This window comes from Falco naumanni, chromosome 3 (genome assembly GCF_017639655.2).
Source record: "Falco naumanni isolate bFalNau1 chromosome 3, bFalNau1.pat, whole genome shotgun sequence".
In the NCBI taxonomy this organism is placed as follows: Eukaryota; Metazoa; Chordata; class Aves; order Falconiformes; family Falconidae; genus Falco; species Falco naumanni.
In genome coordinates, this window is record NC_054056.1 from 117,259,932 (window position 1) to 117,273,791 (window position 13,860).

Sequence of the window (13,860 nt, forward strand, 5' to 3'; positions counted from 1 at the left end):
CTAAAGAGAAAGTGAGTTGATGCTCCAGGTTTACCATGTGCAAGAGGCTGTGTGTGTCTTGGTGTCCTACGCAGGTCTTACCACACCCAGCTTTACTCCGCCTGTGTAGCGCTGTGCCCGGGGCCAACGCCAGCCAGCAGTGTTGGGACAGGGCAGAGACCATGCTGTGAAGTGACCTGGTGGTGATTCCTGACCAAAGTGCTCTTTAGCAGTGTTTCCTGGGTTGGTTTTTTTTGTGGTGTTCCAGAAGCAGAGACACGTGATGGTTTTGTCCTGTGTCCCTCGATGCTAGGTGTGTGCGGGGTCAGAAGGATGATAAAAGGGTTGCAGCAGGTGAGTACCTGATTTCTCCGCTCAAGGCTACCTGGGAAAGATGCTCTGAACAGAACAGAGGTGCTAGCGTTATTCCACTTCTTTTTTTTTTCTTTCTGTTTTGGGGTGGGCAATCTTTTCAATTTTTTACTGAGAAGATTGGGAGGGCTGCAACGATAACTAGGCATGACTATAATAAATTTTTGTGGGTCTTGGTTTTTATATCTGGCACAAAATTCCATGTTTTTAATTTACGTTTGTTTTGTTTTGAACTTTCTGCCATATAAAGGGAATACTGAATTATCCAAATGAGCAACTGAAGATGAATGTATATCTTTTGAATTTTTTTACTCTGATTATTAATAGTCCACTGAGAGAGGGGTACCAGATACAGTATTTTTTGGATATTGGATACATTATTTTGAATAAAGACAGGATTATAATCCTTGTGTAGTTCAGCTGTGATAAATCAAGCAAAGATATTCAACTCAATCTTCAAGTAATATCATGCTTATGCTTTTCTAGATTTCCTAATGGTGTGAATAACTATAGATCATTAATCTCTTATGCCCCCTATTAGAAATCGCTGTATTTATAAAGCAGGCTATTACCAGTATTATTATTATTTTACATGTCTTATTTCATTAAGTAGCTAACAGTTTTGTTGCATGGTGATTGCCATAGAAGTCCAAATTATTTAAATGGGCAAGTGAGGAAAGATGCAAGGTGAAGTTAATTGTTACGTCTCCTCGTTTCCAGTTTATGGTTTTCAGATTTGGAGTTAGGAATTGAAAAGCAAGATTCTCAGTGTCCATAGTATAATCTTATTTACACAGAAGATTTATGTAGCTAACTATCTCTTAACACTGTTCCATTTTCCAATACTACATTATATACAGTGGAGCTATTTCCCAGTTTAACTTCTTATTATCTGAAATGTTGGGGATCAGATAAGTATAAGCTGTTGAATTTTACAGACCTCAGCACTATACAGTTTGACTTTTATCTCCTCTTCAATTATTTTAAATAAATAATTAAGTTCTAAATGCAAATTTTTTAATTTAATTGACCTTTCCGAGATTAATGGGAAAAATTTATCTTTTGCTTTGCATAGTTCAGATATTAAAGCAATCCTTTTTCTTTATGAAGTCAGTTTTAGGCCAGGAGGAGAGATCATTACTTATGGGTTGCTTGAACTACTTATTTTTACAGTTGTATTTTATAGTAGTGAATGAAATATAGATTGCACTTCTAAAACAGTGATATAATTAGAAGTAAACACAAGGTTAATGTTAATTTATTAAAATTACTTTCTCGTTTTCATCTAGTGATACATATGTATTCATGTCACGAGAGATTTGATTCTTGAGGTCTGTCTTTGCCTATGATTTATTATATGCTGGGGTGTCACTGCCATTTTTTATATCAGCTGCAGAACTTGTATTTAGGGTGGAATTACGTGCACCTGAAAAATGATGTTATAAAAACATTATTACTGAGCTTGCACAACAGAAGAATCAGGTGAAGTTTCTTTTTTTAAGAGCAGGCTTGTCTTTATGTGGTTTTTTGGGGGTTTTTTTGTTTCTTTTTTTTTCCCCCCCTTGTGAAGGTGAGAGCAAGAGTATCATCCTCACTTCTTTTACTGAAAGTTGAAGTCATGGACTATACAGGGAGTACTCATATAGATAAGCATTTTGCATAAGTAGTAGTAATATGGTCTGGCTCTGTGTCTCTACTGTCTACTTTCTGTGAGAAAGGAGGATGAACGGGAAGCATAATGTTGAGTAGTCACCAGCTGCCTCCTTTCAACTTCATCATGGAAACAGCTTCCAACTCATCGGTGGATGATAGTATTTAAATAAGTAGTTGGCCATGAGGAAGAGTTTTTGGGTTCCTGTTACATTGTTTCTTCCTAAAGAGAATTGAATGACTATCTCTGGATTTTATTCTTCCAACCTATGCAGCAATATTTTATTTACTTAATGAAAGATGAAATCTAGTTATGTTAACCACATTGCTGCTTTCCTTTTAATACCATGCCTGCTTTTAAACCTGTTTTATTTGGAGACTGTCACATAGTTAGTTTCACTTTATAGGTTCATCCTCTGGTAAGAGATGAGGACAGCAGAAGAGCCGAGATGCATGCCTGGGACCTGCCCACTGTCCTGCCAGGAGCAAGGGCAGGAGTTACAGCACTAAAGGCTGTACTCCCTACGGAATTCTTCACTTACTAATTTTGTCTGCTACTTGCCACTTCTGTGAAACTGTCAGTGTTGCTTAATTTTAACCGGCACTGCTTTAGTGAAGAGGGATGTGCAAGGCGCTAGCTCAGGAGTAGCCATGATGCCAGTCACAGGAAGGTTTTTTCCTTGATATGAATTCCTTTCTGAGGTGCATTTGGTTGTCAAGATTAAGATTTCCATTAAAGTTGAAACTCATTTATTTAAGAAATGGTGAAATGAACTGTCCGGTGTCTTTAATAATTGTGCACTGTTACTTTAATATGACTTCAGATAACTGTCATTGAAATATATGCTGCACCGTCAGAGGGTTTGTCATTTATTTTTTTTTTCCCTGTAAGTCATCCTGACAGGTGACGTGAGATGATACCGCAGACATATCATCAGCATTGCCAATGAGCTGACCTTTTCCTCTTCATTCACTTAATTTGTATTTGAATAATTTGCATCCCTTGTAATGATGCATGGTTGTCTGAATAGCTGTCACAACGGCTTGGGCTTGTTTTGTGACAGAACCCAGTAGTTTCAAAACACGATTGTTTCATTATTCATGAAAACTGTTGTTACTTTATTCCTCCTCCTGCACAAGCAAGGTTATCCAGAGAGAAATAAAACCTGTTTTGCATTTGCAGGATTGGCTATTTAATATTTTTACATAATGAAGTTTTTTTATACAAATATCTCATGATTTACTGAAAACTCTTCTTGTAGGAAATTTGGATAGCTACCCATGAGGCAGAGAAGGTTAAAATGAAATTCTTGTCCCTTTTCCTGGAGCAAGTATATGTTTAAACTTTTGAGGTTTAAGATCTTGGATGTTTTTCCTGCTATGTAATTACCGTGAAGGGCAACGTACTGTGTATACAGTTACCCTTACACGACGGGAGCCATCATTATCCTAGCCCTTTGTAATAAATAGAATGCCTGTTTCAATCTGAATTTTACTTCTTCCGATATAGATTCCGTAGATTCTTGTATATCACAAGCAAGGACACATCTGGGGAGAAAAGAAGCGCAGAGAACTCTTGGCAAGAAACAGGTTGTAAAGTAACTGTAGACACAAGTTGAGAAAGACTTTTACAGCTGAAATACATTTCAGTTTCATTATTTTGATGCACAGTACAGTGACAAAGTTGGGCGATGCCTTTCACTGCCTTCTGCTTCGTTTAGTATAAAGCCCATGTGATCTCTACAGATCACTTAAAAATTGAAAAATCCTTTATTTGCTTGGTGATTGTTGCTCAAAGTCCAGCCTGTTCATTTTCACCTTCAGTCCACCTGGCTCTGGGACTCATTTGTCTGTTAATACCTCACTGGTGAAACGCATCTTTTGAGATGGGAGAAATCATTATATTAGAAGCAAAGTGAAGAAGCTGTGTTTGTGTAGCAGTACATTTTTGACTATGAGTGACTGATTTAGGTTATGGTATTTATTTTTTGTTTTGACTTTCCTGTAAAGCCTTCCCATTTACTACACGTTCCATAGGCTGAGGAATAAATACTGAAGCAACATTACTGATAAAAAATGCAGAGACAAATCTTGATATGAATATTTTTAGCACAAGAGGAAGCAGAATACTGATGATAAAAGGCATCTATGTTTAAGAAAAAGAGCTTGGATTTAATTTTGTCATGCTTTACTTTGAGTGTAACTGTCTTGAAAAGTTTTATTTTCTCTCTCCGTGGTGCTTTCATATATTCTGCCGACAGCTGTATTCATCATATTGTTTTGTGTGATATTTTTTTTCTCTGTAGTTTTCTTTACTTGGACCTCTTTCCAGCGGGTGAGCATGTTGTAGGGGAAGGCTTTGTATCTTCTCATGTGACATGAGGTGTTACTGTGCTAAATACACAGTATAAATGAAAACATGGTTGAATATTTTGAAAAATTAGTAGAGGTTCTGAGTACTAGGAGCCTTATTTACTGAAGTTTTTGATACCTTAGAGCTTAATAAAGTTATATTGAGCGGAGCTGTAAAATAAACCATTGTTAAGGGTAATCTAGACTGTATTGCTGAAGTAGATATGGATTTATTGTAGACTGTTGGGGGTGGGGGTGGGGAAAGTGCTTACATGCATATTAAATTTCCAGAAAAAATTACCATATTGCCAGTAATGATCCATTAACAGAAGAATGCAATCTGAATACCCCCAGTTTCATATTAAATATTGTTAGGCAGGAATGTTTTTCTAATATATCATTCACTTAGAAAAGTATGGCACAATAATTAGGTGAGAGCTGGTTTCCAGGTCCATCGGGTGATAGATTCTAAATATGTTCAGCAACTAAGATAATTTCTTGTAAAACTATGACTATAGGTAACCAGCTGTGAGTATTTATGTGAGAATTTAAAAGAGTCCTGCGTATGTAATAGACATCAAGTACTGGGTTTGCACCTGCTGATGTACCACAGAGTAATGATGTAATCTTAGAAACAAAGGCAAAAATGATTTCGTAGCATTCCAGTTGTGCCTCTGTCTTCCACACACATTGCCCGTGCAGACTGCAGCCAACTCAGCCTGCATTTCAGACTCAAATCGTACTTGAATTGCAGTAAGAATTGATGGTGTTAGTCATAGTTTCAAGCTTGATATTTTTTTTAAAAAAATCCACTCTACGGACTGCATCTAGGTGTTTTTCATTACATTATTTCGGGCTTGATTCTGGCAGTTACTGTGATACACTTTCGTAGCTCATATTTGCTTTCTTTTTTATATGCCCAGCACTTGATGGTCTTTGCATGCAAATGCAAAACTAATGATCTCTTGCTGTAGAAAACATAGCCACAATAAAAACACCCCTTAGAGAGGAATAGATTAATTCTTCTGCCTTTTTTGATTTTTTTTTAAATGTGAAGATCAGCAAAGATGCCATCTGCAAAAGAGGTAGCTTATGGAAACAGTAGTTGTGCCACCTTTGTCTCAGTGCTGTATTTCTACTTTTTAATGATGAAGGTAGTCTTGGAAAATTCCCAGTTTCTCCTCCTGAGATGTCATTTTTTGCTCCAGGTGAAGCATGATGGGCCTGTTTGAATTCATCTTTCCACAGGAAGCTTGATAAGCTCTAGATTATTCCCTGTTCTTGTAATTGCCGTGTATTTTCTGCCCATTTCTTTTAGGGTCAAGATTCTCTGAAATTAATGCTAATTATAGAAAATAATTTCTGTCTGGGGGGATTTCAAAGCCCTTTCTCGTTGACTTTTGTTGGCAACATTTATAGAATACGTTTCGCTCTTTAATGTAGTAATATATAAAGGAATAATAGTAATTCCCTGTTTTATTTAAATGCCCTTACCATACTTCTTTTTAGAATGTATTTGTGTTTCATGAACAATTTCCAAACCTGTTGCTTGGTCTTCGGTTTTCCTTAAGTGCAAAGTCATCTCAAGAGCAATATATTTTTATTCTTCACTAATTATTCTTTTATTTTAGACAATTCAGGAAATTAAAGCTGTTTTGGCAGCGCAGTATATTAGATCTGCTATAACCACATTTCGTGTGATGTGAGCTGGTCTAAATTCCCTTTTGTATTAGATTAGTGATTCTAGTTTAGCATTTAAGTATTTAGTATGCATTATAGCATAATGTATTTAATTTAATTTGCTTTTATGCCTCACTGTACATTTAATAAAGCAAATTTAACCATTTACTACCAATGAATTATACTATGATACTGAAATTAGTATTGTCGGTAATTCATGAAGATACATTAAGCAAAACGGAAGTATCTTCTTAAAGAAAAAGACAAGGGCCACATTTAGGCCCAGGTACTGTGGTTGTTTTGTCTTTCCTTCCTGAGTTTTGTAAGGACAATTTTAAAGGAAAATTTAGGAAGCTGGCTTGTAAAACCAATGAAGTGCACAATGGCTTTCTAAGTGTGTTACTGTTAGCTTCAGCAGACATTTTTGTATATAAAATTTTATTTCGCTAGTGTATAGGTTGGGATTAATAAACTGCTTAAATGGCTTCTATAACATTAGTATACAGACTAGATGTCACTGAGACAAATATACTAACATTGTAGTGCTTGGTTTCAAGTGGTCTGCATTTTCTGCGGAAGTAGTATCTGTAAAATTGTTACAGTAAAAATCCTGGGATTTTTCTTTTTCTTTTCCCTTTGCTACAGTATGGCTATCCAAGTTGACAAGTTCAGTTTTGAGAGCTTCCCAGAATCCCCTACTGATGGGACACAGTTTGCAAATGCAAAGCAGCTGGAAGAAGAAAGGCAACAAGCAAAAGGTCTGGAGATTAACAGCAAGCTGGATATTTGCTGGAAAATTATATCCTTTCATATAAATACTTGCTTTAAAAATATATAAATAGATGCCCTGTGGCACATTTTATTTTATAATTCAACTCACTGTATAGCAGTGCTACTGAAAATCAAAGCAATTAGAACTATAAAGCTTATCATAATTATAGACTGTTTAAGGTTAGTTGTGCTGTATATTATTTAGATGATGCTTTGGGTCTTACTATAACGGCTTTTTCTGAGTCATTGAGCCTGCCACAAACCCTGCGTGTTTTTCTGAACTTTTAGGGAACTGAGGAAGTATAGTTAGGATTGATGAGTAGTAGTTTTATAGGGTCATTTTTTTCTGTTCTCCCCTACTCCAAGTAACTGAACCATGAAGAAATACACAAAGCTGGATTTAGAGAGTTATCATATATTTAGTTGAATTTGAGCAAATCAGAATTTATTAGAATAATTTTTTCCAAGTCCTCTTTACAGATTTAGTAATGTATCTAATCTTAGGTAGCCTTTTTAAGGCTTAGAAAGGACATGCGTGATGACTTAGCCATTCAAAACATAAAATCCCCATAATCATTCTAAATGTAGTAAAATATCGCCTTACAATTATTAATAAAGAAATACATTCGATTTGGAGGTAAAACAAACCAATGGTGTTGCTGTAAATTTTGTGATTTTCACAAAAAAATCTTGTGCTTGGCTTGTCAAAAATGTACTTTTTCATTATTTTAATCAGGGCCATGTTCTGTGCAGCCAACAGCACCCCAAGCCGTGTCTTGATACTCAGCATCTTCCAGGAGATTTATACTTTTCACTCAGATCATCCACAAATTTGCATGCTAGTGGGTGGCAGGAAATGAGAGGAGTGGCAATCAAATCATGGTTTATCTTTTTGTGCTTCTAATTGTACTTTTATCTTGTGATCTGAAATGATTTTGCCTTACTGATTTCTAAATGAGCTGCACACGATTTGTCAAAGGCAAGACTTGAGACATAAATGAGATTATGCCTGGTTCTGTCTAGGCTCCCTAAGTAACATTTCAGAAAGAGTTCCATTTATGAAAAAGTGTCAATATTTAACCAGAACTGACTGAGAAAATTTCTGTGTTATGGAAAGATATAAATATTCTTCAATAGCATAGTTGAATTCTTATACTGGAATTGAATTCACAGTTGTAATAATTTTGTCAGGGTGTAAAAATACATCCTCATTAATTTCTGTTGCTGAGCAACACTGTTTACATCCATTCTGTGTTCTATATTTAAACCCAATTTTGATACCAAATCTATCGTGGCTTACATTAAGTCAGTACCTTAGAAAACTAACAGAACAATTAATGAAATCTCTGTGTTAAATTCAGTCCAAGCATTAGTTTCTCTGTTTTTAAGGTTTGTTACGAATGTTACCTCTGTTCCTAGAACTAAAACTATTCTAATGAAAGCCAACAAGTTGCACATGTGCTTAAAAATTCTTGAAGAAACATGTACATAGCTGTCCAGATTTCGTATCTCGACTAGAGTCAGTCTTTCTCATGCTTTTATTTCTTACAGCAATGTTGAGATGTGAATGATTAGAAAAAAAAAATAATTCTCCTCTCACTTCCGTGAAGTTTGAGAAATGTTGTTTCTGAGGCATCTGTCCTTCCGCCAGAGTAGTTGTGACACTGGCCAGCAGAGTTTTTCAGCCACACTGATGGACAGACACACGGAGAAATGGATGGAGAGCATAACTGCAGAAGCTTCGTTTTCCTTCAGAAGCCAGCCTAAATGCAGCCAAGAGATAAAAAGTATTTGCAGAAATACATATAGTTGCTTTTATTTCTTACTAGAGAAGACATTTTTGCAAAAGTCCTTTGGTAAGACCGAGTGATCTTTTTGGTGTGTACCATCTTTGAACAACTTTGAACTACCCTTTCTCTGCTAAGTATATGCATGAGAAGAGTAATGTCTATTTTAAAGACCACTGCTCAGACTGTTTTACTGTAAGTAATCTTAGATTGTTTACAAGGGAAAGACTATATGATTTAGCTTACAGTTCCTTGAATTCTTGCTGTATTGGTGGATACCATATAAAACCGTCACATAAACAAAGGCTTCAAATTTTAGTTGAAGTGGATTATGTTGACTGTAATGAGAAGTTAGTTATATAGAACTCCCATTAGGTCCAAAAATATTTTACAAAGTATGAGGATTTCAGGCTATATCTGTGTGTCTTGAGGAGCACCAGAAGTATTTACCAGTATGGAAGGTCTATTTTCTACTGGTTTATCCATTGAAATATTCAGGGTTTCAAGTGATGAGATTTTCAGTGCTTCATGTGTGAAAATACTGTAAAGCTTGGTCGATTTTAATATACTTTTGGGGGGCTGAAGGCAGAAGGTAAAGACAAAGCAGCATATTATTCAAGTCAACCTTTTGTACATTTTTGATAGAATTAAAATTATTAGGAAAATAGACATGAGAAAGCTTACTGCCATGTCCTTTAAATTAAGAAAAATTCTAGAGTAATGTGATTTACTGTATCTTTGAGATAATAGTTGTATTGAGATAATTTAAATTAAGAGCATGCTGTCTTGTTTTTTAGCATCTGTTAGGTGGCATCTGGTATCAGCTTAACAACTGGCGTTTTTTTTAACACAGAATTTGAACAGATGGAGCATATGTAGTATTAAGGTGGCTAATATTTTAAAATTGTGCTGCTCTTCATATTTTCTAAATATTTTTATAATTATTTGTATTTTCTTTAGGGACTTCCTGTGCATTCTACCTTGCGAATCAAGGCATCCGTACTAAGTGTCCTTTGAAGTTCCTAAAGTGCTGTGTGTCTTGCTGAGTGCTCTAAGATTTTAATCTTTTTACTGATCCTTTGTACCAGAGTTCTTCAAAATCTTGAGTTAAAAACATTATGTTCCTAATGTGGAACATGAAGGGCAGGTTAAACAACTTCTTTGTGGTCCTTACACTGTGTTAGACCCACCATAGACTATTACTCTTCAGACTATTCCATTTATTTGTGCCATCTACATTTTAACTTCAGAAATCCAAATACATTGAACATCATTTCAGAGAATTTGGTCACATGAAGATCCTCCTCATTTTTAGAAGAATAAACAAAGATTTATCAATGTTCAGATGGTGGAGGGGGTTCTTGATAGGAATCACAGAAAGGTTTGGCTAGGGATAACATCAAGAAATTATTTATGTTTCAGTTTTATATCTATTTTTGTTTGTCATACCTCTTGCTGCTGCTTAATGAACAGTCTTTCCCTGTCCTCTACCTCTGGGTGCTTCTTGTCACCTCTCTGATGAAGTGCCAGCAATTTACTAGTTTAGTGAGTTTAGCTTTAAACTTGGTACCTTGCAGGATGGGCCCCAAAGCCTGTAGAGCAGTCCGAGAAGGCGGAAGCATGGACAGGACACAGCAGTGGCTTAGGTTCATCGATTCTGCCCTGAGATGTGATCTGGGGCCTGTGTCAGATGCTTACACCTGAACTTGCCAAAGCATATGGAGGAGGAGTTAGAGGTCAGTGTGCAGTTTCAGAGCTCTGGTGTCATCAGGATTTCAGAGACAGTGGGTAATTTGTGTGAACAGGGTACACTGATGGCTGGCTAGGGGTTATTTAGAAGATTGGGCAGAGATGATGATGAGGGGTTGTTGTGTTCTGTGTAAAGGATGGCTGAAGTGCACAGGGAATTGTTAGGAAATGAGGGATCGGCCAATAGAAAGCTTTTGGGTCAAGGACAGAGGAGTCCCACAGTGATGTGGTACACATTTGTGACAGACCACACAATCAAGAAGCGAAGCTGGCTGAACTCTTCCTTTAACAACTGGGAGAAGTCTTCCACTTGTGGGTTAGGAGGTGTCTGGAGTACTTTGAGGACACTTTTTGTGTACAAGTGTATGGCTTGATTTGGCACGTGCTGTGCAGGATCTGCTACTTGAAAATAATGCAGATCCAGCTGGAAAGGTAAAGTTTGATGGCAGTCTTGGCTACAGTTGCCTTGAAATGGTGGAGTTCAGTATCCCTAGGGAAGCGAGGAAGGCAAGTAGCAGAATAATGACTGGACTTTAGGAGAGGAGACTTTGGGGAACTGGTAGGCAGGATTGCATAGGAGGCTGCCCTTGGGCCTAAGAGAGCTGATGGACCTCCAGGGGAACCTTCTCAAAGCCCAAGAGTTGCAGCAGTCAGCAAAGTACATCTGACGCTTCAGTCAAGGCACATCATGAGGTGACTGCAGCACGTTGCACAGGTAAATTCTGGTTAGGTACTAGGAAAAATCCCTTTCGCAATGAGGGTGTTCAAATAGTGGAACAGGTTGTCCAAAAGTGCTGTAAAATTAATGTCTTTGAAGATATTGAAAACTTCTGGACAAGGCCTTGAACAACCTGATGCAATTTCATTATTTTCCATGCTTTGAGCACAGGGTTGGCCAGTGACTCTGGAATTGCCTTTCAGTATAAATTATTCTGTGATTTGTGCAGCCATGCAGAAGGTTGGGTCAGAGAATGACTGTTGAAAACTAAACTCTTTTTCCTCCTCCTTTCTCCTGCTTTCCCCAAGTTTGATTGCAGCCAGAGAGAATTTCTAATGTACTGTGACAGAACTGCTATTCCAGTGAAATGAGACTAACATTTTGGAGTAATTTGCTTGAAAATATTCTAAACTTGGCCCTAACAGCCTTTAAAAAATGAGACTTCCAGTGCCACCTTATATATCATGTTCCTTTTTTAACTCTTCTAATAGTTAAACTTTGTTTTCTTACTTCAACAATAATTTCTGTGATTTATATGAAACCTGTCTTATTTGCAATGTTTTCTTACATTTTGGAAATTCTATACTTTGTGCCCCTTCAGTTTTTTCTTTTCTATATTTAAACCTCAGTACCAACGGTTTTTCAAAGCACATTTTCTTTCAGTCATATTGCTGATACTGTTCTGCAGTTTACCTATTTTTTCTTGATATGTGGAACCCAAAGCTGGAAGCAATACTTCAGGTGAGGTTTCTCATAGAATAAAACCTATACCTTCCGTGTTTCAGGTATGGTGCTTGCTCTGAGAACTGTTTTTGACTTCTTTTGTCAGTGTCCTGTGTCTGATTGATTATTTTCTTTTTGCATGTGGTCCAGCATCACTGACTGAATAATTATTCACAACTTCATTTGTTGATTTGTTGATACCTTACAGGGTGATCCTTAGAACTTTTCTTCATTGAATTTCATCTAAGTGATCTTCATAAGTTCCACTCATTTATTAAAGTTTGTGAACACTGACATTTTTTCCAAATACATAAATTTTATGAATGTTTTTGTGTCTCATCATCTAAGTAGCCAATCAGAATTTTGAAATTATTATCTATCAGACAAAAGCTTGAGTCATCTCATTTGATGTGCTGTCTGGGCTTGACAGCAAACCACTGATAACTGTTATTGAAATTTACTTTTCTGTTTGTCTATTCAGCTTTTGATGACTTCATCTTGATCATAATTATGAATCTTTGCTCATGAGAATATTGGGTGTTGTGGAACTTTTGTTCTTCAGTAAAGGTTTCCTTAGAAATGCTTTAGCTGGATGGAGCTTTACATTTTGGTGCAGCTTCTTAGCATCAACAATTGTTTGCAAAAGTAACTATTATTTAAGTACCTCAATAATTGCATGCACTTAGTTTTAATACCACAATACAAATAAGCAGAAAGCTTATAATATGACTAAGGCTACTGCTATACATAAACTGTGAACATTAATAATTTATATTTGTTTCACATTAGTGTAATTTTTATTTATAAACATTTGCTAATTTGTTTATGATTGTGTACACACTTCCACCTGAATTTGCAAAGGAACTGAGAAATATGTTATTGAAAATAAATCTTTTTAGAAGGATGCAAGATGTGGAATGCTGCAGAGAGTAAAAACAGAAGTAACTTTAAGATAGAAACCATTTTTAAAAATCTTAATTTTTTAAATTTTTTTAGCAGTACATGCTGTGTTACAATTGTGGGTACCCAGCTCCACGTTAGACAGTCAAGATAGTATAAAAGACCAACCTTTTCCTTGGGGAAATAACTAGTTCATCTGACTGTCATTCAGGTTTTCAGTATGGAACAGTTTGTATCATATGCAATCTGTTCCTAAAGAAACATGAAATAAAGGTGTCTACTGTGAAAAATTAGGGTGGGGTTTTTTTTCCCTGTAAACAGCATCTGATGGTTGTGTGTTTGTTGGCTTTGAGGCCCCCAGTGAAACTCCTGTAATTGTGCAATTGAAAATGTCTTAACTGCCAAATGTGAACAGTTGCACTGGAAACTGGAAGTCAAGTGTTTCAGTTATGGCTGTTGCATGTGGTGTTAACAACAAAGATTTTACTGTTAGACATGGGACCTGAGTCAACAAAGGCATTTAACAATTTGACTCCTATGAAAGAGCAGATTTGTAATTACAGTGAGATTTCAGCAAAATGTTTGGAGGTCTGGATAAGTAGATAGATTGCATAAGGTCAAACTTAACTTTGTCAGTCTGAACTACTGTCCATTAATCTGTGTAGTTTTTTTTTTTTTTCAATGAATTTTAAATTCTGGATCTTGCACTTGTCTTTTAACAGGTTCGACTTTGAGGTAAGAATGAAAGGGTATGTTGGCAACCCCTGTTCCAACTGCTTTGCTTTCATTGACTTTTAAAGGCTTGCCTTAGAAAATAGGCAAACTCTTTAGTTAGGCTTTTCTCTCTTTTTCTCTGACATTTTATTACTGCATAGTTTGGTTGCTTTTCATCTCCAAGGTGATAAGTTTGCCAGAATGTTCGGTTTGTATTTGCACTGTAATGAGCAATTTTATCTAATGGCCTGATACAGAGTCAGGAGACAGAGGTCAATGATATAAAATGCTATGAGTGTATGAGGAATGGTTAGACCATACCAACTATACTGAGTTTCATTGTGAACTTCAGTGATTTTTGTCTTTGAGTCTGTTTGGCAGCAGAGCTTAAGCAGGACTAGATGCTTAGTAAACTCTGTGAGCAAGATTTTGGGTACTTGTTAAAAAAGTATGTATTTGGGGTTT

The 13,860-nt window shown here is 36.3% G+C and overlaps 1 protein-coding gene across 5 annotated transcripts in view; it reads left to right on the top strand.

The window, feature by feature from the left end:
• Positions 1-13,860, top strand: part of TRAPPC9 (trafficking protein particle complex subunit 9) — a 508,912-nt gene that overhangs the window by 236,387 nt on the left and 258,665 nt on the right. For all 5 annotated transcript variants that reach the window (XM_040585704.1, XM_040585706.1, XM_040585707.1 and 2 more), the window contains one exon: positions 6,679-6,832. In XM_040585704.1, coding sequence (XP_040441638.1) covers positions 6,679-6,832 — 154 coding nt within the window. The remainder of the gene's footprint in view (positions 1-6,678; positions 6,833-13,860) is intronic.